This window comes from Phascolarctos cinereus, unplaced genomic scaffold, assembly GCF_003287225.1.
Source record: "Phascolarctos cinereus isolate Bilbo 61053 unplaced genomic scaffold, phaCin_HiC Scaffold_4;HRSCAF=312, whole genome shotgun sequence".
Taxonomy (NCBI): Eukaryota; Metazoa; Chordata; class Mammalia; order Diprotodontia; family Phascolarctidae; genus Phascolarctos; species Phascolarctos cinereus.
The window spans coordinates 82,506,691-82,533,806 of record NW_027555847.1 but is presented as its reverse complement, the minus strand read 5'-3'; the positions used below and the strand labels follow the sequence as shown (position 1 = coordinate 82,533,806).

General features: G+C 42.3%; 1 protein-coding gene across 1 annotated transcript in view; it reads right to left on the bottom strand.

Annotated features, from left to right (window-relative positions):
• LOC110197544 (inter-alpha-trypsin inhibitor heavy chain H4-like) overlaps nt 1–18,663 on the bottom strand; it is a 42,755-nt gene extending 24,092 nt beyond the window's left edge. Inside the window, exons 1-9 of the mRNA XM_020971553.1 lie at nt 18,496–18,663; nt 17,385–17,545; nt 6,438–6,542; nt 6,061–6,223; nt 5,721–5,831; nt 4,743–4,871; nt 1,919–2,035; nt 858–1,026; nt 179–304 (exon numbers count right to left, since the gene is read on the bottom strand). Of these exons, the coding sequence (XP_020827212.1) occupies nt 179–304; nt 858–1,026; nt 1,919–2,035; nt 4,743–4,871; nt 5,721–5,831; nt 6,061–6,223; nt 6,438–6,542; nt 17,385–17,545; nt 18,496–18,567 (1,153 nt within the window). The 5' untranslated portion in view covers nt 18,568–18,663. The remainder of the gene's footprint in view (nt 1–178; nt 305–857; nt 1,027–1,918; nt 2,036–4,742; nt 4,872–5,720; nt 5,832–6,060; nt 6,224–6,437; nt 6,543–17,384; nt 17,546–18,495) is intronic.
• Nucleotides 18,664–27,116: the final 8,453 nt, after the last annotated feature.

Sequence of the window (27,116 nt, the reverse complement as noted above, 5' to 3'; positions counted from 1 at the left end):
TCTAATCTCTCCGGAGGCAGGTCCAGGGTCTGCCCCACCTCTGTTCTCCCCGAACTATCATCCACCTCTCCTGGGAAAGGGTCCCCAGAACAAGAGTCCTCAGGACACACACCCCCTTTAGGCATCCAGAGGAAGTTGGTGCCCAAGCAGGAAGAACCCTCCCCACCCCTCACCTCACCCTCAGTGGGATCTCCATCCGTGAGCAGGATGACCATGGAAACACTCCCTGAAGGCCGCTGCTTCCTTCTGTCATTCTCATCCAGCATTCTCACAGCCAGAAGGATGGCCTCATTGATGTTAGTTGCTAGGGAGAGAAATCTTCTCACACCTGCCTCAGCTTTGGCACCAACTGAGATAGGTGGAGGGTGAGAGGCCTGGGAGGAAGAGAGGGGTGGAGGCTTGTCCTGGGGCAGAGCAGAAGGGAGGAGACTGGAGATTGGGGTCAGAAAGGGAGGATGGCCAAGGGACCAGGCCAGGTTATAGAAGTATAGCTTGATAATTTTTCAGGACCACCAAGCACAGACCTGCATCAGTGAACAGAGAAGTTGAAATTCACATCTAGATTCTATGTATGTTTAGCCTAGCTTGAGGCAGTGTGTGGGTATTGGGGGTGGAGAGCAAATTATTGATTGATTGTCTTTTTAGTAAAGTTAGGACATAGGGTCAGTGGCCCACTGGGAATGGAGACAAGGAAATAACCAATGTTCTTCTCAATAGCTGCCCAATAGGCCCTGTTTTTGACCAATTCTCTACCTTTCCCTACTAGACTCTTCAGAAACTGTCATCTAAGCAGTGATGCTAGGATCCTTGAGGCTAGCCACACTCCCCACCCCCTGAAGACCTGGCCCTTCGCTCACCACCTAGGGCTTGAGTATTAGAGAGAAATGTCTTGGCTGATTCCAGGTATTCTTTTGAGGCCTGAAGCAATATTGGCTTCCACTGAGTCACTCTTCCACTGAAGGCAACCAAGTTGAAATGATCCTCTGGTTTGAGATCATCCAGGATCTTTAGTAGGGCCTCCTTGGTCTAAGAGGGCACAGAAGGAACTTGGTGGAGGAGAGGTTTAGGAAGTGAGGAAAGGAGCTAGGAGGAGTTTCATGTTCAGGGAGCCAAAATATGGGGTAGAAGTTTAGGGGGCAGAGAGGGAACGTGAAGAGAGAATCAAAGGCAGAGAAGACAGATGTCAGGAGGCTTAGGAGATAGGGAGAGAGTCCAGAGAAGGGGAAGAGAAGAGATTAAGCACTCATATAACACCTAATATGTGCCAGGTTCTGTGCTAAACTGAGTAATATTTTACAAACACTATCTCATTTGATCTTCACAACAACAGTACAAGGTAGCAACTATTATAACTCTCATTTTACAGTTGAGGAAACTGAGGCAAACAGTAGTTAACTAAATTGCCCAGTGTCACCCTACTAATAAGTGTCTGAGGCTAGATTTGAACCTAGGTCTTCCTGACCATGCCTAATGCTCTATCCATTGTGCCAGAAGTTGCCTCCACACTATCTCTATGGTAGAGATGGTAGGGCACGGAAGATAGTGGAGATAGTGAAGAATCATAGATAGAAAGGTAAGACTGAAGATGCTCAAGGGGAAGAGGAAGGAGACAGAGGGAAATTCAGCAGGGAGAGAGAATGAAGGGATGCTCAGAGGAAGAGTGGAGATTGGGGCAGAATGCTCAGGAAATAGGGATCTGAGGCTGAATGATGCTAGCTCCTTTCCACCTGGCCCATTCCTTGACACATCATGGCAGAGTCAGAGGGATGCCCTGGAGTAAGAGCTGATAGGGTGAAAATATGATAAGGATAGAAGGGTAGAGGCATAGCCTATAATGAACTTGGTTCCTTTTCGGCCTAGAGCAGTCCCCAACTCATCCCCCTTCCCATTCCCACATGGTTCCAGGACACCTCCTGACCTTCCTAATCTTCCTGCCAGCCATGGATCCGCTCTTGTCGATTGCAAAGACCACATTCTTGGGCAACAGGGGCAACTCTCTTGGAGCAAAATGATGCACGAAGTATCCATTCTCAATCTGCAGCATGGGAACAACTGTGGGTCAGAGCACCTTGCTCCCTGCTTGCTGGCTTGGCAGAAAGTAGTGGCCCCACCCCCTACTTCCATCCTCCCTTTGGCCAATGAGACACAGGCTCCTGAAACTTAGTGAGTTAGCCCTCCTTGTAGCCTGCCCTTTCCTTCACCTCAGAGCAGGACCCTCCACCCCCACCCCAGCTCCTCTCCAAAACCTACCCATCCTCCAAAGCCTATCTCAAGGCCTGTCTACTGAGCAAGGCCTTCCCTGACCACAGCTCACATGTTTATGACCCTTAGACATTGAAGAGAGCTTTCTTCTACAGAGACATGGAGCATGAGGGATATGATTCCCATTTTACAGACCAAGAAATAAAAACCAAGGGATTTCTTAAAGCTACAGGGTGGGGATGGGAGGTGTTAGTGCCAGGCCTAGGACAAGAAGCTTGGTCTCTGTCTCCCAAATTCCTGTCCTGAGTTCTTTCCCATTGCATCCTACTTCTACTAATTCAGCCAAAAAGCATGTGCCATGTGTCACAGTAAACTCAGCTCAAATCTTACTTCTTGCAGGCCTTTCTCCTAGTCTCCCCTTCTTTTGTGCCTTCCCTCTGAGATCACCTCCATTTACATGTACTGTATGCATCGTGTATATATGTAGTTATATACATTATATCCTATCATACATATCATATCTATATATTACATCACATACAGATTATATTGCATACAACTATATTACACAAAATATCTAATATGAAATTATCTATATTTTAAATAAATTAAAATTTATATATTTATATAATTAAATATGTTACATATATTATATTGCATGTTGTCATCCCTATTAAAATGTGAGCTTCTTGAGGGTAAAAATTGTGGTTTTTACTTTCTTCACATCTCCAGCAATTAGCTCAGTGGATGGTACACAATTAAGCGCTTAATAAATATTTGTTAACTGATTAAGTGGTTTACTAAGCTATGGCAAAGACAGGAATGACCAGCACCAGATTCCTGCCCTCAGGGAAGTCAATGGACTCTTGAGATTTAAAAGGATTTGTTGATGAAGAGTGCCTCCCACCAAACAGCAAAGAGGTGGTACGCAAGGATATGGAATAAAGATGTGGCCAGTGTGTTGATTTATTTTGCTTCCCTGCAATTATTTGTTATGAAGAAGGTTTCTATTGGTAGGGTATGGAGGGAGGTGTGTAAATGGGAAGTGATAATGATATCCCAAACAAGGAAAAAAACATTAAAAACAATGCTATTTTTAAAAAGAAGAAAGTTAGTGGAGGGGTATGAGATGAGGGAAAGGCAGTAGGGCAGAAGTGGAGGATGACAGAACACAGACAACTTCAGTACCACAGGACATTCTGGGTCACAGGGGTGGACAACCAGCAGCCTGGAGGCCTCTTGTGGCCACATGTGGCCCTTTAAGTCCTCAAGTGTGGCCCTTTGACTGAAGGCCACAGGTTCCCCACTCCTGGCTAGGACCTCAGGCTAGAGAGGCATATTCATCAGCCTTCTCCGAACTACCTAACAATCAATTGAGAAGGATTCATGAAGTGCCTGGCATATACTGTTGTTGTTCAGTTTCAGTTGTGTCTGACTCTTCATGACCCCATTTGGGATTTTCTTGGCAAAGATACTGGAGAGGTTTACCATTTCCTTCTGCAGCTCATTTTATAGCTGAGGAACTGAGGCAAACAGGGTTAAGTGACTTGCCCAGGGTCACACAGCTAATAAGTGTTTGAGGCCAGATTTGAATTCAGGAGGATGAGTCTTCCTGATTCCAGGCCTATCATTCTATCCACTGTACCACCTAGCCATCCCTGGTATGTACTAGGCATTTAATAAATGCTTCTCAATTGACTGGATTGAATGGAAGGTAGTTCAGAGGAGGCCAGTGTTTGTTTTGAACAGCACCTTGATTGTAGGGTTGTCCACTATGCTACAGAATATAAAGATTGAAAAGAAAGAAAGAAAGAAAAAAGAAACAAGTGATTCTTTCAAGAATTTAAAATTCTATCAAGGGAAACAACATATACAAACACGTTGCTTTTACTGTCTGCACTCTCTGCAGTTAGAGTATAAGGTACTACAGATCTCAAATGTGGGGTTCTGCTACAAGTGGAAAACTGAGGTCAGAAAACATTATCTCCCCTAATGGGAATGGACAAGAATTCATAAAGAACACAGATCAGCAGCAGATCTCCCTTTATGGGGAGGTAGGGAAGAAGAAAAACAAGAAAAAAATGGAGTTACTGAGACAGACTCTGGATTGAGCTGACAATCCCTTACCCTCCCACTGCCCACCAATTAACTTGAGCATACTTCCTTTCAACTGTAATTCACAGATTTGGCAAATAATCACAGAAGGCAAGAATGAAAGAGGTGAAAGGTACTTTCAGCACTGCGTAATACAAGCTTTCGTTGCACAGGAGACAAAATTGAGGCCAAGATATATAGACAATGAAGCCACGTGCACAGTGATGCCCTGTGTCTGCGTGGCACAGCCTATGTCTCCCTCATAATGCTGCCAAGCACAGAGCTAGGCACACAAGGATGGGTCAACAATATTTGCTGATGGATTGATTTCCCAAAAGTCTACAGTGTTGCTAAAGTCAAGGATAGAAAAGGGCTTCATAGCTGCTTCCTTCCCACAGGGTTCCCAGAGCCCATCCTTCACATTGTGAGGCCCCTATAGCTCTCACCTGGATGGCTCCCGCGATGGCAGTTCGATCCACATCATAATGGACAATGAAGTTGCCATCCAGAATTGTGTCCAGCCTCCCGGGCTTCTTCTGCTGCTGGGCCAGGGATGGCTTGAACACTATGTGAGCCTGGAGGAGAAGAAGCTGGTGCTGAGAAGTTAGCTGAGAAATCAGAGGTTGTTCTGGGCCCTGCAGGTGGCCCAAGAGCTGAGGAAGCTGGAGTAATCCATCTGTAGCGATGCCCACAGGAGACCAAGAGACTTCTGAAAGAGTGGCTTACCTGCTAGATAGTGGTTAACCAGATTCCCAAGTGCTTCCCCTGACGCTGGCTTTGGGGTAGAGGAATTTTGTGGAGGGATATGGAAGCAACAGCAAAGAAGAAGGCCCAAGAGAGGGGCCATGGGGCACAGGTGCCACAGGGAGGAGCCCTTGGGAACATCTGCTCTGAGGAGCCATAGAGCTTCAGGGTATGTGGGGGCTGGTTAGTCAGAGGGATGAGGTGACTCCTAACCAAGGAGTGATGGTATAATTGGAGTATGAACTACTTATTAGGAAAAACCTTCATTGCTGCTCTAACACGAGCTAGGAAAAGAGATAATAATAACCATTTCTCTTCCCCCTCTCCCTCACAGGGGACCTGAATATATTGGACTCTATTCCAGTGACCCAGCAAAGGTACCTGTGACTGACCTCACTCACCAGCTCCTCTTGGTGATTAGACTGGGACAAAGGTGCAATAAAACATGAGGAATTCCCTTCTGCCCTCCCTGGGTCTAAATCACCCTCAGGCAAGAATTCCATAGTTTCTTCAATAGAATGGCCAGATTCCCTGTACCCTCTGTGTGCAGAAGCCTGAAAACTTTGTAATCATACTGACCCGCCCAATCCCCTCTCCTGCCTTGTGCCTCATTTCCTCCTGTCCCTATAATGACTTAGGCTAGGGCCCAGGCTTTGTCCTCCCAGGTCTCAGCATCTGACCTTGGTCTTGTTCTGTGTGGTGGTGAGGGCATCTGCCAGATCCTTGGTCATAAAGGTGATCTCAGTGTCCAGGGAACTGATGCCCTGAGGCTCAAAGATACGGATATCTATCTGTGGGATGGAGGGGGGAAAGACATGAGAAGAGTCTGGAGGTCTGAAGGAAGGTGATAGCTCTATGCTTAGGGAGGCCCCAGTCTGAGGAAGAAGAGGCCCTGGCCCTTGGGAGCCCTGGTCTGATGGGGGTGAGGGAAAGAGACAGACTTCCCTGTGTTGGAGAAATAGAGAGAATGCACCAAGGCAGGCTTCCCACGGGAGGTGACTTAGGGCTCAGCCCTATTACCTGCAGATGTCTGCCCAGCTGTTGGGGCCGGACCTTCAGCATTAGCTCATATTTCCCCAGCTGCCTCTTCAACAGCTCCTCGTAGACCAGCTCAAAAGTGGCATTGGCAGTTGGGGCCACATTGACAGACACCTGGAACTGCTCCAGATTCCTCCCTGTGGCCCTGGGTGGGAGGTGGGCTCCTTAGTGCCACTGGGAATGGACGGGGTGGACGGGGGGAGCTTGGGCAGAGCTGGGTTCTGTAGGGGTTGTTGTCAGTGTGGCCATGGCCACAGTCTAGACAGGCAGGGCAGGAGGTGCTCTCAAGCAGGAAGCTGGCTGTATGGGGCTTCCTGGTTCCTTGGTTGCGCTGCCCAACCTTTGTCCCAGATACTTACTTGATTATTTTAGCACTCAGCCCATTGGCCAGAGCTAAGCGGTACCTCTTCTGGTCAGATGCCTTCTCCTTTATCTCCCCTAGGTATGTCGCACCGTCAATGATCCTAAGGAGGGAGGAAGAACACAGAGAACCCTCAGGGAAGGAGCTCAGGGACACTGAGGAAAGAGGGCTAGAGGAACTGAAGAGGGGCAGGTTGGGTTTTGATTTCTCATATTACTTAACATCTACACTTCTTGTTCAGTCGTGTCCAACTTTTCATGACCCTATTTGGGGTCACTGGAGTGGTTTGTCATTTCCTTCTCCAGCCTTTTTAACAGAGGAGGAAACTGAGGCAAACAGGGTTAAGTAACCTGCCTAGGGTGACACAGCTAGTATGTGTCTGAGGCCATATTTGAACTCAGATCTTCCTGACTCCAGGCCTGGTGCTCTATCCACCACGCCACTTAGCTGCCCATAACATCTATACAATATAACCTCTTTTAGATTGTTTTTCCTTGTTCTGAATGGTTCCTATACAAATTTTTCTATTTGTGATTTAAAACCCTTCCCCATCTGGCTGCAGCCTACATTTCCTAGCTTGTTACATGAATCATCACTTAGAATGTCATTTGGGAATAAGCAAACTTTCACAAATGACATTCAATAATGAACCATTGCTATACTGGAACTGTGTTGGAGAGAGAAGAGAACAGGTGCAGGCAAACCAAATAGAAGGCCATTGCAAGAGAAGAGGTAAGAAAGGACGAGGTTCTAACCTAGGGTGTTGGCCATGTGAGTGGAAAAGGAGCAGATGCAAGAGACGTTGAGGCAACATCAAAAAGACGTGGCAAGTGAGTGAAGATGGGGGATGGGAGGGAGCAAAGACCCAAAGATGACTGATTTGGTGGACCAAGGTGACTAGTCAGAAGGATGATGGTACCCTCAAAGAAACAGGGAAGTCAGGAGGCTGCCTCATTGCAGTGGGGAGGTGACTCTGGGGCCTTGAAGGTTAAACAGTGGAATGCAAGCTCTGAAAGTTTCTATCACACTAGTGAGGCTTCATGTATAGTCCAGGAATGTACTGGTAATGTTTCCTGAGGATCTTCTTAGTGGAGGGAGGCTCATTACCACTTAGCGATGAATTCTTTGGCCATAGCAAACTATGAACTAATAAACAAATATACAATGCCTCTTGGTCTTATGTGTTTTTTCTGCTTCCACAGTGACAAAATGGCAGAGAAGGAAGCGATTGGTTGCTGTCCTTCGTTCTCCAAGACGATCAAAATGACATCACTACGTTAGAGTCAAATTACGATGCGTCCGACTGTGGCTGAGCAGACCAATACGAGCTCAGAATGCACAGATAGTCCATGTGAACATTTGGGCTGGGTTCCCTAAATTTGTTCATCTTACATTTCTTTTGAGCTATGTCCATTCTGCTTTGCTCATAGGGCACAGCACCTTCTCTGATAAGGGCACGCCATGCTGGATGTTAAGAACCATACAGTTTTTAGACTATCTATAAATTAACATAGGTCTTGGTACTCTAAACATAAATTCCCTACACAAAAATTAATGAATCAACATACTACTAGAGGAGGAGTAGCATAACAATATTGCCATTCTTGCTATAAATTAAACCACAGGGAAGTTGCAGCCAGATGGGAGGGTTCTCATAGGTACTTCTTATAGACAAAGAAAATAGAATTAGTTTTATTGTATGCTTCTCGGCATACAATACAAAACACCATTTCACGGGATAATCAATCAATAAACATTTATTAAGCTAAGTGCTGGAGATACAAAACAAGGCAAAAGACAGTCCCTGCCCTCAAGGAGCTTGCAGTCTAATAGAGGAGACAACATGCGAACAAATAATATACAAAGCAAACTATATACAGGATAAATAGGAAATAAAATTAACAGGGGGGAATTAAGATTGGCTGGGGAAGGCTTCTAGTAAAAGATGGGATTTTATTTGGGACTTAAAGGAAGATAGGGAGGTCAGAAGGCAGAGCAGAGGAAAGAAAACATTCCAGGCATGGGGGACAGCCAGAGAAAGTTCCTGGAGCCAAGAGGACTGGCTTGTTCATGAAACAACCAGAAGGCCAGTGTCATTACATCAAGGAGTATGAGTTGGGGAATAAGGTGTAAGAAGACTAGAAAGGTAGGAGGGGGCCAGGTAATGAAGGGCTTTGAATGCCAAATGGAACATTTCACATTTGATCTTGAAGGCAATAGGAAGCTTGCACTTTAGGAAAATCGCTGTAGTGGCTTAATGGAGTGGGGAGAGACTTGAGGCAGGCAGCCCTATCACCAGGCTATTGAAATAGTCTAGGCACAAGGTGATGAGAATCTGTACTACAGTGGTGGCAGTCAGTGTCAGAGAAGAGAAGGGGACACATTTGAGAGATATTGCAAAGGTGAAATTGGCAGGCCTTGGCAAAAAGATTGCATGTGGAGGGAGAGAGAGAGAGTGAGGAATTAAGGAAGACACCTAGGTTTCAAGCCTGAGGGACTGGGAGGATGGTGTTGCTCTCTCCAGTAATAGGGAATCTGGTGGGGGAGAAGATGGGTTTCAGGTGAAAGATAATGACATCTGTTTATCTTGTATTGCAGTGTTCATGATAACAATTTGTAAAAAAAAAAAAAAAGACCACTATGGGGAAAAATGCATTTTATGTACCAACATTGGTTGCAGAGGATAATTAATAATAATAATAATAATAATAATAACTAGCATTTATATAGTGCTGTAAAGTTTGCAAAGCCCTTTACATCTATTGTCTCATTTTATTTTCACAACGAGCCTGGAAGGTAGGTGCTATTATTATCCCCATTTTCCCAATAAGGAAATAGAGACAGAGTTAAATGACTTGTCCAGGGCCATATAGCTAATAAGGATCTGAGGCTGGATTTGAACTCAGGTCTTGCTGACTAAGCCCAGTGTTCTATCTACTTCATTAGATATCTGGAGACAAGTAAGTAGAGAAATTTTATGAAGAACATAACTGGGTCAAACTCTCAAAATTAAGTCAGCGTGTACTTTGTTAGTCAATTTCAGTGCAAAGGCAGGAATAGATAAAGATGGGGGAAAACAGTGTTAGAAATCATGGGTGAGAAATAGGAAATAAGAAAAACCAGAGAGATTTGTAGACAGAAGCTTCCTGACTACATCATGAATATTTTTTGAGAAAAGAATCAGTAGTTACTAGACATGGTTTGAGCATTGAATAACAGCCCCCAAAACAAAATTGATAAAATTTTAATGGACAGGAGAAGATCCACTGTTGATATAGAAGTCATCCCTGAGTGGCTAGCGTTTTAGTAGCACTTTTTAAGTTTTGTAAAGTGTTTTCCACATGTTACTTTATTTGATCTTGATAACAACTTTATTAGGTAGGGACTGTTATCATGCCCATTTTACAGATGAGAAAACTGAGGCAGAGAGGAGTTAAGTGACTTGTCCAGGCTCACACAGCTAGTAAGCATCTGAGGAAGGATTCACAGATTCTCCTGGTTCCAGGTTCATCACTCGATCCGCTCTGTCACCTGATTTTCTGTATATTGTCTAATTGCTGACTCTAGGACAACAGAGTCTATGGATAGACTTTAAGGGGTCCTAGAACTTGGATGGGGGAAAAAATGACATCTCTGTTTTCTGACCCCTAACTGAAATTGAGCATTTCCTTCAATTGTTTAAAAACCTTCTTCTGAGAAGGGATCCATAGACTTCTCCAGACTGCCAAAGGAGCTCATGCCATATAAAAGATAACTCCTGCATTAGAACAAAGATTAGAATTAATATGATTATAATGATTGATGGTAGAAGAAAACGAATGAGAAAAAGATATGGTCTAAAATTGAAATAGCTAAATCTTGACTTATTTAAATAGGTAGTTGAAAATGAAAACTGGGAGATGGATGATAGAAACATTGACACCAATTATTATAATTCTATACAGAAGTTTAGCTGATGTAAATTAATTGCCATGACAAGAACACCAATGAGAGGCCCCAAACCATCTTAGTAAGCGCTTAGTTGCTAAGTGCTGAAAGACGGCGGACATAGAGAGCACTAGTTTAAAACATATGTTTGTTTATAAAATCTTACAGTGAAAGATAGTGGAAAAAACTAACAGTATCACCTCACAAGGCTGAGAAAGGTAGTGGATAGTATGATGTTTAAAAAGTTGGAGACATAGTTTTTGGGTAATTAGTCATTTTATTAATAATTATTATTTAATTAATAATATTATTTAATTAATACTAATTATTATTTTATTCATAAAAGAGGTCCATGGCATTCTTGAATGCCAAAGACCATCATGGTGGTATACTTGCAGCTTAAATACCCTCGGAAAAGTAGGTTTTCAGAAGACAGCAATAAACTCTGATTGGTTAACAATTAATGAGAGAATGAATATTATAATGAGAAGTGGGCTCTCTCCAATGAGGGGCTGAGAGAGTGACATCATGTCACTCTTAGACAAAGAAATTGTCTTTACACCCAAATCACCTCCAGCCTTGGCCAAAGGATCTGCCTCCATTTAAATTTGATTGAGTGAACCACAATGGGAGGAATTCACCTTAAATAAGATGGTCTAGGTTGGGTAGATTTTTGGCAGAGGTCAGTAATATACTTCAAAGGCTGTGCTTTGAACAAGGAAATAGAATGGGGAAAAAGCCTGGTTATTGGTTATTCATTGATTATTAATAGTCATTTCTCTCAATAGTAAAAACCATTTTAAAGAAAGCTTGATAAGAGACCTAAGTAAAGCAATCTTGAGGATATTTTAAGTATGAAAATGGAATGAGGAAAACAAACAGAAGAAAATTAAAAATCTGCAAAGCTTTTTATAGCAAGTCACTTTTACCATCAAGGATAGTAGAGGCATCACAATGGGACTCTAACATCACAGTCCCCAATATATTCATAGAAGAGATGAAAAAGGCACTAGGAGAACAAAGACGGGAAAAGCAGCCACATTAGGCCAATTGAATATATAGGAAGTCCGTGCTGGAAGCGACACAATTGTGAGGGCAGTGACGGTATTCAAAATGAGGGAAAAGATATCAAAGACATGGGGGAAAAAATGTCAGACTTTGTTAATACTAAAAACAAAATGACTGACAGAATATGCGTCACTACTGACATATGCCCAAGTTCCCATGTATATAAAGTTTTTAGGAGAATCATCTTCATGAACATCAAGGGTATCCTAAGTCAGGTTATTGGTAGGGAACAGGAAGGTTTTCACAAGCAATTTTCTATAGTAGATCACACTTTACCATTGTACAAATGACTAAAATATATAGAAAATATGAGATTCCACTATGCTTATCATTTGTTGGCTTCTCTTAAAGTTTGATTCAGCAGAGCAAAATGTTGCCTTAAAATGCTGTCTTCCAATGGGCTGTCTCCCATTGATATCATTCAAGAATCCATGAAAGGAGGGACACCTAGGTGATGCAGTGGATAGAGCACCAGCCCTGGAGTCAGGAGAACCTGAGTTCAAATCTGCTGTCAGACACTTGACACTTACTAGTTGTGTAAGTCACACACAACTAGTCACTTAAATCCAATGCCTAGCCAAAAAAAAAAAAGAATTTATGAAAGATGACTGACTGATTGAATGAATGGAAAACTATTCATTAAGCAATTATTATATGCAGAGCACCGCAAACACAGTACCTGCAGAGGTGACAGATGGAAGAGATATAATCTTATTCAATAACCCTCTTTTCATAAACATCAAGATGAACCATAATAATAGCTAACATCTATGTGGTGCTTTAAGGTTTGCAAAGCACTTTGCAAGTCTTATCTCATTTTTATCTTCACAAAAACATCAGGAGTCAGGTGTCATTAGTGATTCTTCCTATTTTATAGATGAAGAAATTGAGGCTGAGAAAGGTTAAGTGACTTGTCCAGGACCAAATGTCTGAGGTAGGTTTTGAAATTGGGTCTTTCTAACTCCCAGCCCAGTGCTCTATCTACTGTGCCACCTAGCTGTCATAAAAGAGGAAGATATATGCTTATCAGAGGTATTTGGTACTGTTGATGGAGGTGAGCTAGTACAGAGTTCAAGGTTAAAAAAATATTCCACATGGATGGTGAGGTTCTCCAAATCCTCCTATTTGTAGCTGACATTGTGCTCATTGCATCAAATTCTAGAACGCTGAGCGCCTCCTAGAAGAGATCCATAATTCCTCACAATCTGCCCAGGAAAAAGCTAGCAGGTGAATAATGTTTATTACCCAGTTTGTGACGTACAGTTGCATGGACAACCTATAGAACTTGTTCATCAACTCATATATCCACAACCAATAGTACAACTGGACACTGCGTTGGGCCTCAAATTAAACAGGTGGAAGAGAATGGATTGGGTGGATTGACTTCAGGAAATTACAGTACTCTAAGACCCCAAATTTCTCCCAGAAACAAAGACCCAGCTTTTTAATATCAATATTCAGCCGCTGTTGTGATACGTGAACCCAAAATATTGCAAAAAAATGAAAAATTAATATCTCAAAGAGAGAAATGTAGAGATGCATGAATTGTGGGTGTGAGTAGGCTGTGATATATTTTTTAATGAGGAACTTCAAGGAAAAAGAGTGAGGAAGAATGTCATCAGGGAAATATCTGATGGGAAAAGATGGGATGGCCACATGGCGAGGGAAAAAGAAGATCTGACAGCCCAAATCTTCCACTGGCATCCTTGAGAATCAGGTGAAAGTGAGAAAAGCCACCATTATGAGTGGCACACTTATGGAAGGACATGGAGAATAGCCACGTGGAATGGGCAGTCATGAATGGGTTGCTATCTGCGTCATCCAAGGAAACGTTCAAATCAATAAGATTGAATATTTGAGGATTTGAGAGCAAAAGTGAATCCAAGAGGAAAACTAATAGCTTTCATTTTGGACATGTTGAGCTCAAGATGGAAGCAGACAGTTGGTAGTGGGGAACTTGGAATTCAAGGAAGAGGTAAGAATTGGATATGCAGATATGGGAGTCATCTACATCAAGATAAGATTTGAACCAATGGAAACTAATGAGATCATCAAGAAAATTGGATAGTGAAGGAAGAGAAGGCCAGGACAGAATGCTGAGTAACACCCAAGCCTAGGAGGTTGGAAATGAAGGAAAGTCTAGCAAAGGAGATTGAGAAGGAGCAGAATAGAGGGGTGTTAGGAAAACTGAGGAAGTTCCATGTCATAAAGCCTCAGGGGAGGGGAGGGCAGAGTATCCAGTAGGAACAGGTAGTCAACAATTTCAAAAGCTATGCAGAGGTCAAGAAGGATGAGAGCTGAGAAAAGGCCAATGGTCTTGGTGATTAAGGTTTGGTTGAGAGCCTTGAGACAGAGCAAGAGCAGACTCTGGGTCTGCCATCAGGGTATCCACAGGCTAACAGACAGAAGGAATAGGACCAGCCTGACCTTCTGAGAGCTCACAGCCAGAGGAGAGAAAATCAGAGGAGAGGCTGGCCCTGCCCTCAGAGAACTTGCTGAGTGGGGCAGATCAGTCCATCCTCCAGGGTCTTTCGCTGGAGAGGCTGGGAAGAGACCTAGCGATCTGATGGATTGTTTGAGTTTCTAGGCTGTTCAACTCAACTCAAAAGTATCAGGGGTCTTCTGTGAGGATGTCAAAGGATATTGACAAGACCATTGGGCTGGTGTCTGGAGTATGGCACCACCTGTTGAACAAATTATATATTACATTCCTGAGCTAGTTAATTGTAAAGTGTGATACCTTGGCTTCTCTTCCTCTATACAATTGTTTTTAGTGAGCTCATCAACTCCCATGGACTTAATTTTGACCTCAATGATTCTCAGATCTGCTTATCCAGACCTAACATCTCTTCTGACCTCCAGTCTCTAACCTCCAACTGCCTACTGGACATCTCAAACTGGATGATTTACAGACATCTTAAAATGAACATGTCCAAAATTGAACTCATGATCTTTGCCCCCAAACTGCCCACAATGATTGTTAAGGGTACCACTATTCCTCCAGTCATCCAGGCTTGCAACCTGACTGTCATCCTTAAGTCCTCATTCTCTCTTACCCCTCCTCCATATCCACCCAGTTGCCAAATGCTATCAAATCTCCATTTGCCACATCTTTCATGTGCCCAGTCCTTTCTCTCCATTTACCTCTGATGCTGGCCCTCATCACTTCCCACCTAAACTCTTGCAATACTTTCAGGTTGGTCTTCTTGCCCCAAGTCTCTGTCTCACTGCAGGCCATCCTCCACTGAGCTGTAAAATTGATCTTTCTCAGGGTAGCTAGGTGGTGCAGTGGATGGAGCTCTGGCCTTGGAGTCAGGAGAACCTGAGTTCAAATCTGATCTCAAACACTTGACACTTAACTAGCTGTGTGATCCTGGGCAAGTCACTTAATCCTAATTACCTCACCAAAAAGCAAAAACGAAACAGAACAGAACAAAAATGATCTTCCTAAAGTCCATGTCTGACTATGTCACATATCTCCCTATTAACTCCAAGATCATATATAAAATCCCCCACTTGACTTTCAAAATCCTTCATAACCTGGTCCCCTCCTACCTTTCCCGTCTTCTTACATCTCACTTTCCCCTACATACTCTACAATCCAGTGTCATTGGCCTCCTTCCACAAGACACCCCATCTCCTGACTCTGTGCGTTTTCACTGGCTATTTTCCATGCCTAGAGTTCTCTCCCTCCTTATCTTTGCCTCCTGGCTTCTCTGACTTTCCCCAAGTCTCATCTAAAATCCCACCTTCTGCAAGAAGCTTTTGCTGCTTCCCCCTTAATGCTAATCCCTTCCACCTGAGATTCCTCCCATTGACTCCATCTACATCTTACACACACAGAGTTTGCATGCATATTGTCTCTCCCATCAGACTGCGAAGTCCTTGAGAGTAGGGACTGTTTTTGCCTTTCTTTGCATTCTCAGCACTTGGCATAGTTCCTTGAACATAGCAGGAGCTTAATAAATGCTTGTTGACTAACTAGGTCTCTTCAGAAAGGGGGAAATGATAAGGGACTTTAAAGGAAAGGAGAAGGGAGGTCTCTTGGAGGAAGGAATAACCAATCATGACATCATCAGTCAATAACAATCATCAAATCCTAGAGGTGAACAGGACCTCAGAGGTCATGGTGAATCAGAATCATGGGATTGGCTGACTCCCTTTGTAGCTTGCTCCCCTCTTGCCTTCAGAGATGTCACATTCTCAGTTATCTTCTCACCTCTTTAAGCATGCTTCTGCTGTCCTATTTCACTGAGTTCTCATGCTCTTCTTGAACAAATGAGACACCTGCTCAGAGGGAGCAGAACAGATGGACTCAATGATTTCTAATATGGTTGCTGCCTGAAGGTATCTTCTCTGTTCTTGTCAATCTCATTTACTCAAAGGGCTTTAACTGCTGCCTCTGTGGGGATGACACCCAAATCACATCTCCAGCTCTAACCATTCTACTGAGCTCTAGGTCCTCATCTTCATCTCCCTGAAGGCCATCTCTACCTGCATGTCCCATCTACACCTGAAACATGCAGGTAGAGATAATGTCCCCAAACCGAGCTCATTATTTCTCCTCTCACACTTGCTCCTCCTCACTTCACCATTTATCTTTGCATACTATTCACTCAGTTGCTTATGCTTGTAACTTTGGAGTTGTCTTGAACTATTCTCTCTCCCTAACCTCTCATAGCCAATTAGTTACTCAGTCTCGTTTAGTTTACCTTAGAGTATCTGTCTCCCATCCCTTCCTCCTCATTTACCACCAATATCCTAGGATAAGCCTGAGTATGTGCCAGGTTTCCTTACTAAGTTGCACGAGAGCAGAAGATGTGACTTGACCAGGGCAGAAGATAGAGATATTATTTCCTTCATTGGACCCAATGTCTCTCTTAACACAGCCTCAGATTGTGCTAACATTTTGACTGCTGTATTAATCTTATTGAGTTTGCAGTCCACTAAGACTCCCAGATCCTTTTCAATGTTTAGTTTTTACCTTGTACTTGTGCAGATGATTTTTACCCCAAGTTCCAAGGCATATTTATTCCTATTATATTTCAACTAGAATCTATTTCTGTTATATTTCAACTGCTAGTTTCAATTCATTCTCATTGTTCTGTCCTGTAGTGATCACTTTGAAGCTTGATTCTTCTGTTGTCCAATATATTAACTACCTTTCCTGTCTTTCTATCTATAAAGAGTTTCTTAGGTCATGTTCCTGGCAAAAAAAAGACACCTCCACCAAGTATCTAGAGAGTTGACATTCCCTATTATTACTCTATTTTGAAACTGTGCCAATTTCATGATCTGTAGGCAGCTTGGTGAAATGAAAAAGCACCATACTTATGTTTAGAAAATGTGTGTTCAAGATATTTTATTGCTGTATAACCTTGTAAACATCACTTAATTTTTCCAAGCCTCTATTTTTTTAGCTGCAAAGTGCAAATATCAATATTTGCAATGAATATCTCTAACAGTTATTCTGAGGACAATACTCTAAAAACTTTAAATTACTATAGGAATCTATTACTATTAGAAAAGTATCATCTATGCTCTCCATCTGTCCAGGCAGTTTGTAGTATATACTCCCATAGGAATAGCTCTTCTCTTTCTCTTTCCTCTTATTCTTATCTAAATTTTCTCCACCTAAAATTTCTTTCTTGGGTCCATGAATTTCCATGCAGATGTAGACTCTCAAATCAATTTTTTTAAAACTAGGTATGATACTGCGTTAAAACATTCTAATTATGAGTTTCATCCCACCAACTCTACATGAGTCATGAATTATTTATATCCTTGTACTAAAATGTCAAGTTTACTCTACTCATTACCCGTATTCTGCATATTAGTGTATACCTATTAGGTCATGAGCCCTGTTCCTGACACTCTTTATAAGGGAGTTGGGGAGCTAAGGATGTCGAAGCATGAAGGGAATTGGAAGTTGCTAAGTATCAGTACCTACATGGAGAAATTGGTGATGAAGGCTGTCTTGGGTATCTCCACCTGGAAGGTGGCCTCTTGGGCTCGTTCAGCCTTATTGACCACGTGGCTGGTGATGGTGGTGTGGGCAAATCGTGATGTGATCCTGGAGCCCATGGTGAGACTGTAGATGTCAATGCCATCCTACAGTATGAATGATACCAGAAGAAGGAGATACAATGAGAGGATTTCTGGTAGTTTCTTCTGCTAGCCCTCAGTTCTCTCCCTACTGCAGACAGTCCCCTGACCCTGCCAAGCCAATTACAAACCAATCAGTCACTGTGAGCATCAGGTAATAATCAGAGCAGTATAGAACATCCCCTTGCTAGGGAAATGGTTTAAAGTCTAGGAATGGGGAAGCAGCAGTGGGAAGCTTGAGCTGTATCGGAAAATTTGGGCTCTAGTCCTGTCTACGCTGACTTGTTTGGCAACTTCAGTCAAGACTTTTAATCTTTCTGGGCCTCTGTCTCTCACTTTTGAAGATGGGGAGAATGAAACTTATCCTAGTCTCTCATCAAGGGCTGACAGCAACACAGGTAGGTGAAGGCTAGAAGTGTTTGGGAAGTGAGCACAGAACCTTTGAAACCCCAAGACTTCTCCCCCTCTACCCTAGGGGAATGTCATTCTCTTAATAGGGGAGCCAAGTCTTCATCAGGTGTCCAGGGTTTATGCTAGAGCTGCTCCATTTCCTCAGTATAGATCTCCCTCACCAACCCAAGGTCTATGATAGTTTTGTTCTGGCCTTCGGTAGAGATATCTCACCAAAATTCTGGGTTATTTAGGATTTCCCCCACCCACTACCACACACACACACACACACACACACACACACACACACACACACACACACACACACACACACAAAACCACCACCATCAGTTCCCCTATAAAACTCCCAGATCTCTGGTATATTCTATCTAGGCCCCCAGAATATTCATCCCAAAGGCTCCTTCAGACATACTCAGCAGTACACACACTCATATCCTACTATTCCATATATGCACACAGATATATAAACACACTTCCAAATATTTGTGTGATTATCAGCTCACAAATATGCGTTCATTCATGCTCAGAAACACACACACAGGTACCTCCTGGGCAGCAACAGGGCTGAAAGAGGCCAGCAGAAGAAAGAGTAACAGGGTATGGGCTAGAGCCTCCATCCTGGTTGTATAGGGATAGGAGGGGCCAGAATTTAGAAGCTTCTATGAATTAGTAACTCTCCCTTCCTCCCTTCCCTCACCTAGTTCTATCCCTGACCCTAGGGTAGATTCCAGGAAGCTGGTCCTAAGGCGGTAGATATTTACTAATCAAATGCAATAGCTCAGGATAAGTGGCCAGGCTCCACCTCCCAGAGGGACTTTGATCTATTAAGAAACACCTTCCTCTCCTCCCCCCAGACAGGAAGGCTTGGAACAGACTCTCTCTGCACTGACAGTGGTCAGACCATGCCATCCATTGACTGCCACCTTCTCAGTCTTGTTTTCTAGGCCACAGGCCTCTTTTTCAACTCCAGCACTCCAGCTAGGTCACACTGAGGTAGGAGAGAGAATGGCACAGGGAAGCAGGAGTAATGAGCTTGCAACACATTCAGAATGGAATAGTGTCAAGGTCAATTCAATTCAATACAAAAGTATTTGTAGCACTTGGGGGCAGCTCCCCAGCTTCCAAGGTGGGTCCCCCAGAGGAGACTAGTTCAGGTTTGAAGTATTTTGTGGGTCTATATCTCCAACAATCACAGGTCAGGGCCCCCACCAATGTGTTTAATTTAATTGTCAGCCAAAGGACACAATTGGTTCAAAGCAAAGGCATTTAATTAACAATATAGTAATAAAGTAATAAAATCTATAGTAACATAGAGCAAGAAATCATAACATATTTTCCCCATAAACACAAGGCAAGCTCTCCCACAAGTATACCCACCATCAATGGGAAGATATAAGACACATGTGCAGAAGGGACACTTAGGGAATAGGGAATATGTGTGGCCAGTGTGCATTTATGGGGACAATTCTCATCTCTGATGGGATAGCATCACTGACATCTTTTAGTGATATCTTCATTCTCTTCCCTCTGGGGGCACTCTCTCCACCAGATGCTGTTTCACTGTACATAAGCGTGTGCTAGAGTTTCCAGTGACTACGTGGTCTCTATCAGACACTGCCAAATACAGCCCCACTGAATACCTGCCTGCAGAACTCTGCTTTTAGTTTCTGACTTTAGTTAAAGGCCTTGGTTTAATGCTGTGTCTTTCTAATAGAAAGAGTGGACTCTGCTGTGTTTTTTAAGTTCAAAGCCTTGAGTCTTTTTTAAAAGTTCTTTTAAAAAATTAGCAGCCCCTTCTTCCATCAGAGGAGCAGCAATGGAACAGAGCAGAACAGAATGAAGCAACTTCTTTGATTTTTCCCTAAGAGGTGACCCGTGCTGTTCCCATCAAAGGCTTGGTCATAGCCCTTCATTTTCTTTTCTTTTTTTTTCTTTCTTTCTTTCTTTCTTTCCTTCTTTCTTTCTTTCTTTCTTTCTTTCTTTCTTTCTCTCTTTCTTTCTTTTTTTTTTTTTGCTAGACAATAGGGTTAAGTAACTTACCCAGGGTCACACAGCTAGTAAGTGTTATGTATCTGAGGCCAGATTTGAACTCAGGTCCTCTTGACTCCAGGGCTGGTGCTTTATCCACTGTGACACCTAGCTGCCCCTAGAGCCCCTGATTTTCAAGAGGAGACCCTTTGCTACAGCCATTAAGCTCTTTAGAGCAAAGCAAAGAGATGTCCCTACATAAACAGCTAGTTCTCTCAAGCAGAACTTCCTGGCCCAGGAACTTGGGTCTCTGTCAAAAATCTTACTTTAGCTTACGGTGAGCATTCTGTATGTCCCCTGATTTTAATCTTTGAAGACAAGACTGTATCTAGGTATCCCCTATGTAGCAGCTACTTTCCCCCCAAATTTCCAAGGGCTCTGGGTCACCATAGTCCCAGGAATTTCCATGGGGTCAGACCTGACCACTTTGCCTCCCTTCTTCTGGCTTTGCCGTGGGGCTTTCTCCAGAGGCCATCCCAGGTACCAGACTGGGCCACTCACCTGATTTCCAACCTTAGTCTTCACCCCAGGGCCTTTTCTAGCACTTCTTCAGCCATTCCTGGAACCACACTTTGGCTGCTAGTTTGCATCCAGGCTTCTGTCACAACCCCCTGCCAACCCACTTTGTATTGCCATCTCCTGTCTCCCCACCAGAGTCCCATAGGCCATAACTCTGCCTGTTCCTGCATGCTCCGAGGTTGGCCTTCCAAGACATAACCTTGCCACCTGCCCATGAGGTTGGATTTTAGGGAAGTACTTTAACAATCTAATCACTCGCCTCCTTCAGTAGACCTTACTCCATTCACTTATATTCCACTTGAACTCATTTCTCAAGGGCTAGCTCACTCCTGTTCTCTTATATACTCTCAAATCCTAGTGACTCTATGCTTACTATCTATGTACAAACCCCATTCCCCATTTCTCAGCTGCCTCCTCGTTTATTCCAATACAACTCAACCTTTCTCCCCTACTCCAGATCTGCCTGTCCCTTCCACTATGTTCTCTGGAATGTCAATTAACAAACTTCTTTTCCTTCTAAACCATTTATTTTCTCTCTCTTTCAGTCTTCTGGTGCTCACTGAGAACTGGTTTCCTTCTGAAGATATTGCATCCCTGCCCACCCTTTTCAGTAATCTTCCCCCCAACCCCTTCTGACTTACTAGTCATGGTGAAAGACTTGGAAACTCTTTGCTTCTTGTTGTCATTTCCAGACTCTCCCTCTACCACCATGACTCAGCAACCTCTCCTCTTTTGGTGTTCATCCAATTCAAATTTATCACCCAATCCAGATCTTGATGGTTATTACCTACTGACCTATGTGCATTCTTTCTTCTATCTCAATGAGTGTAGTGACTAGCTCACAGTCTCTCTGTCCCAACTCCTTCCCTCAGACTAAGGGATTTAATATACATATTGGTGCTCTCTCAAACACGCTTATCAATCTGCTCAGTTTCCATGATCTTTTTATTGATTTCACCTCTGCTACATACACACATGGTTATACCCTGGATCTTGCCATCACCCACAACTATTCTACTTCCATGTTCATGAACTCTAAAATTCCCTTATCTGATCATAATCTTTTATCATTCCTACTTTCCCTATGCCTTGTGACCCCAACCCACTTTTTCATCTTTACTGTAACCTCCATTTCTTCTATCCCTTTGTCCTTTCTCAAGCCATTATCTATGAATTGACTATACTCTCTACTCTTCCCTGTCTTGACCCCTTGTTGACTCAATTAAACTTTATGCTATACTCCTGAATCTTTTTCTCCCATGGGAGGAACTGTTGTTCTTAACCCTTCCTTTCATGCAGGTTAGGCTAACTTTTCCTTACAAGATACTGAGATATTCCTCAAGACTTGGTTGTCTCTAAGAGGTCTAAGCACTCAGACTGTTGATATCATTTTATGCAGGTGCTGACCTGCAGATAAAGTAGTCAAAGGACCAGGAGTGGGAGGATTGTTCTTAGAGATTTGGCTGGTGGATTACTATTGTTTTGTTGTTAACACAGGGAAGGAAACTAGCAGCTTTGATTGAATCAACTAGTATATGTTCAATGCCTATTCTTGTAGAATATCATTCTTTTCTGGCCAAGTAAAGCTCCCTTTGTTAACTGCCAAATGGCTTAGTGAATATGTCATTTTGTTCTAATATCTAACATAAACTACCAGGGGGCTGGCCTGAGTCAGACCAGACCAGAACACCTTTTCATACCATCAATCATGCTTTCCCTAATTCCAACCCTGGATATTTCCACCATCCACCTCTTTTGCTCCTACTCACACACCATTGATTGGAGCTGGAGAAAATCAGAAAACTGTGCTCATTGAATCCACCATAAATTTATGTTACATAATCTCAACTGGTCTCTCACTGCAACAAAGCAATTCTTCCGCACCAGAGGTATCAAACACGTAAGCAACACTCCCAAGTGCAGTCCCGATGAGATTAAAATGTAATTGGGAAATACTTAAAAATAAATTTAGAAAACAATAAAATGTAGATAACATTACATTTTATTTTTGACTTAATTTTTATTTTCAATTCCAAGTTCTATACCTCTCTTGCCCATTGAAAAGGCAAGACATATGATTCCTATTATATAGATAAAGCCATTCAAAACCTATTTCTGCCTCCTTCATATAGATTCATTTCTATTTGAGTTTGACACAGCTGTTCTACACCTCTTTAATTACTTGGGACCTCCATCCAGAGTCATAGTCTTGTTTGTTGCCTAAACTTTGGGCATTTGTGTAGAGGCCATGGTTTTTACTACCAATTCCTTTCTTGGATTTTGTCCTCTGCTGAGACTCCTTTGGCAAAGGAGCAAAGTTTATTCCTTTGGTAAACTCCTCTTTCTACCTCCCAGATATCTTTGGTGTAAAAACAGTAAGCTTAGGGCAGGGTTTAATGGTTTAAAGTGAGTAAGTGGCCAAGACTCTTCCTTTCCTAAGGAGTCTTTTCCACAAAAAAAAAAAGAGAGAGAGAGAGAGAGACTGAGACCAGGGGTGGATAAGATTCCAAACAAGATAAAAGGAGAGAGAAGCAAAATGGTCATATAATCTGTATCTCCTCTCTACCATCAGTCATTTCCCTGAATTTATAATGAGGGCACATATTACTCTGAGCACGAGCCAGTCCCAGGGGCAAACAGGAAATATATAGTATATGGAGTTGAATTAGAAGTCAGAGGAATAGTGCCTGTAGACAACTATGGTAATACAAAGTCCCTATGGTAACATAAAGGGTGATATCTTAAGCAAATTTGGGGAGCATGGAAAATTTTACCTGTAAGATCTATGGAGAAGGAAAGAATTTATGACCAACAAGAGCTAGAGAGCATTATATAGAATGGATAACTTTGATTATATTAACTTTAAAAGGTTTTGCACAAATAAAACCCGTGCAGCTAAGATTAGAAGGAAAACAGAACACTGGGGAAATTTTTTGCAGCAGCTTCCTCTGATAAAGGCCTCATTTCTCAAATATATAGAGAACTGAGTCAAATTTATAAGAATATCAATCATTCCCCCATTGATAAATGGTCAAAAATATGAATATGCAGTTTTCAGAAGAAGAAATCAAAACTACCTATAGTCATATGAAAAAAAATGTTCTTAATCATTATTGATTAGAGAAATACAAATTAAAACAAATCTGAGATACCGCCTCTCACCTATATGAACTGATACAAAGTAAAGTGAGCAGAACCAGGAGAACACTGTACATAGTAATAGCAATACTGTATAATGATCAACTATAAATAACTTAGCTATTCTGATCAATAAAATGACCCAAGACAATTATAAAGGACTTAGGATAAAAAACTGCTATCCACCTTCAGATAAAGAACTGATGGATCCTGAATGCAGATTGAAGCATAATTTTTTTCATTTTATTTTTCTCGCTTTTTGTTTGCAACATGGCTAATATGGGAATACGTTATGCATGATTTCATATATATAATTGATATCCCATTCCTCACCTTCCCAATGGATGGAGAAAGGGTGAGAGGGAGAGAATTTGAAACTCAAAAATTCCTTCAAATGAATGTTAAAATAAATAAGAAATTTTTAAAAAGAGAAAAGAATAGTGAGGAGAGCAGAACCAAACTGGAGACTAATGAGAGAATAGAAACATGTTGGGATCAAGCTAGGACCACTGGTACTTTGCCCAATTTTGGGACTCCATGAGAGGCCTTTCTAGGAGGGGAGGGATTGGAATCTGAGCACCTGAACTATGGTCTTTTGAGTTCCTGGGTTTTGACTTGCCTGATCTAAGAAATATTTATGGATTTCCACCCTGCTGAATTAATGTATTTTATTTCATTTCTTTATAATGGCATAATTAAGGAAATGTATATAGCTATATTTATTTTCTTCTTTTTTTTAAAGTAACCTCAATTGAAATGCAACAGAGACAAAATGAGCAGAGAAGTGTTGCTGGAGTACTAATAAGAGTTGAGCCAAGAAGCTGATTGGACAGACCTCCATTAAACCCTTAGACTAATGAGCCAAGTGTTGCTACCTGCAAAGCGCAGGAAATAGGGGAGCCAGAAAGAACTTGGCATTCCTCCCTCTCCCAGAATTCCCACTGGTGTTGAGTTGGGATGCATAACAGCCAAAATAAATGATTGACAACCCTTAGTTCTTAGTAAACAAGGTTAGGTAAGTGGTCAGCAGCAACCTCCCACGGTTAAAGCTTAAAAACAAATCAACTGTTCGTTAAGTACCTACTAAGCGTGAGACATTTGGTAGGTGCTAGGACTACAAAAGAGAAATGAAATAGTTCCTGTCCTCAAGAAACATAGATTCTCCTAGAGGGGCAACAGGTAAATAGATAAATAAATACAATATAATCTGAAGACCTCTTCAAATGGACATTAAGGAATGGGGCATCAGAAAGGCTTTCTGTATTAGACGGCACCTGAAATGAGCCTCAAATAATCTCTGAGATTTATAAATGTGCCTTATTTGATCCTCATGGAGGCAGGTGCTATTGTAGATGAGGAGACGGAGGTTGGTTGACTTGCCCAGGGTCACCCAGCTGCTTGTAAATGTCCAAGGCTAGATTGAACCCAGGTCCTCCCGACTCCTGGTCCAGTTATCTGTCCACTGTACCACCTAGATGCCTCAAGAAAGAAGCAGCTTTGAAGAAAGCCAAGATTTCCAAGGGGCAGAGCTGAAGAAGGAACACATCCCAGACAGCATAAAGTTTGCAAACAGGCAGGACTGAACCTGTGATTTCACTTGGTTGTAGAAAAAATCTTAGATACATCTACCAATGCAAGTTGGCACATTCTTTACAATTTATAGTCTTAGAGAGTTGCTTAGAACAGTGATGTTAAATTCAGAAAGAAAAAGGGGCCGTGAAACTGTCCATACGGGTGCCTGCTGGCTTCATACTGATTTTGAAAACCACAGATTAGTATTATCTATGTTCTACTGTATTTTCTTTTATTTTGTTAAATATTTTCCTATTACATTTAATTTGGTTAAAAGATAACCAGTTTAAGAGAATCTGGTCTTTAAAATATTTGTTAAATATTACATTACTTGTTAAATATTTCCCAATTACTTTTTAATCTGGCAAAGGCTGCACTCTGGGAGTTTTGCTACCAGTGGATGTGTTTAATATCTTGGGCTTAGAGTCGTTCAGTTGTTTCAGCTGTGTCTGAGTCTTCATAACTCCAAAGACTTCTGTTCATGGGGTTTTCTTGGCCAAGATACTGGAGTGGTTTGCCATTTCCTTCTCTAGTGGATTAAGGCAAACAGAAATTAAGTGATTTGCTCAAGGTCACACAGCTAAGAAGTTTCTGAGGCTGGATTTGAACTCAGGTCTTCCTGACTCCAAGCCCAGCACTCTATCCACTGTACCACCTAACTGTCTCCAGGCTTAGAGTACTGAGAGTTTTAGTGATTTGCCCCCAGTCACATAGCCTGTATGTGTCAGAGGTGAGAAAAGCTCAGGATCCTAACTCTGAGGCCAGCTTTACATGTACTACCCCATGGCTTCTTCTCAATGGAATATCAAAATCAGGTTAAAATTAGTGGGCCAGTTTGAAATGGAAAGCGTATGGATGGGAGTAATAGAAAATAGGTCTAAAAAAACCAATTGGAGTCAGATTGTGGAAGGTTTGTATTTTCCATCAATTACTGAAAATGATTAGGTAATCACTGACAATGCAGCCATTAAACCAGGGAAAGTTGTCTTATGATCACAATTAAGTTTCTAATTGTGATTATGAAAAAAATGAATAAAAATAAATGAATCAACTGAGCAAGTGCAGAAAGGCAAGCTAGAGCTAAAGTGCACATGCTAAAAAAAAGACCTAGGGATGGTGCCTCTTTTTTTTCCCCAATAGTACATCTGAAAAGGTGGTTTGTAGGGAAAGGACTTGGTCCATATAAAAGTGCTATGTAAATGTGTTTTGATTTTCTTTTTTAGCAGATTGGAAGCTCTGGAGTAGGATACTCAAATTTGGGTGCCATATTTTAGGAAGACTACTGACAAGAGGAAGGGAGACTGGAGGAATCGAAATCAGAATATATAAAGAACGTTGAAGAAACTAGGGACGTTAAGCTTGAAGAAGAGAAGATTTTGGTTGAAGGGAGAGGAACATAATGGGTGTCTTCTAGTATTTGCAGGGTGTCATGCAAAAAAGAAATGAGAATTTCTCTGCCAGAAGGCAGAACTTGGAGAAGTTTTGGGAGATTGCAAGAGAAATGGATTTGGGCTCACCAGAAGGAAAAACTTTACAATCAGGGCTGTTCCCAAAAGGAATGATGTACTTAGGAAGCAGTGAGCTCCCTCTAACTGGAGGTCTGCATACAAATACTAGAAGACTACTTTTTGGAGCTATTGTAAAGGGGATTTTTGCCCAAATCCAGGTTGGATCTAATGCCCTCAGAAATCCATCTAGCACAGAGATGATATGATCCCAAGGTTCTAAGGGTCCAGCCTCCTATAGTTCTGCAGATCCAAGAGTGTCATCCCAAACTGGCCCAGGGCAAGTCCCTGGAGTAGGTGACCCCCTTTCCCCCATGACTCTTCATACTTCATTATGAGATTCAGCGACCAGGGATGCCTTTTGCCACTGGTCCCCAGGAAATAAGAGGCATCACACAGAACAG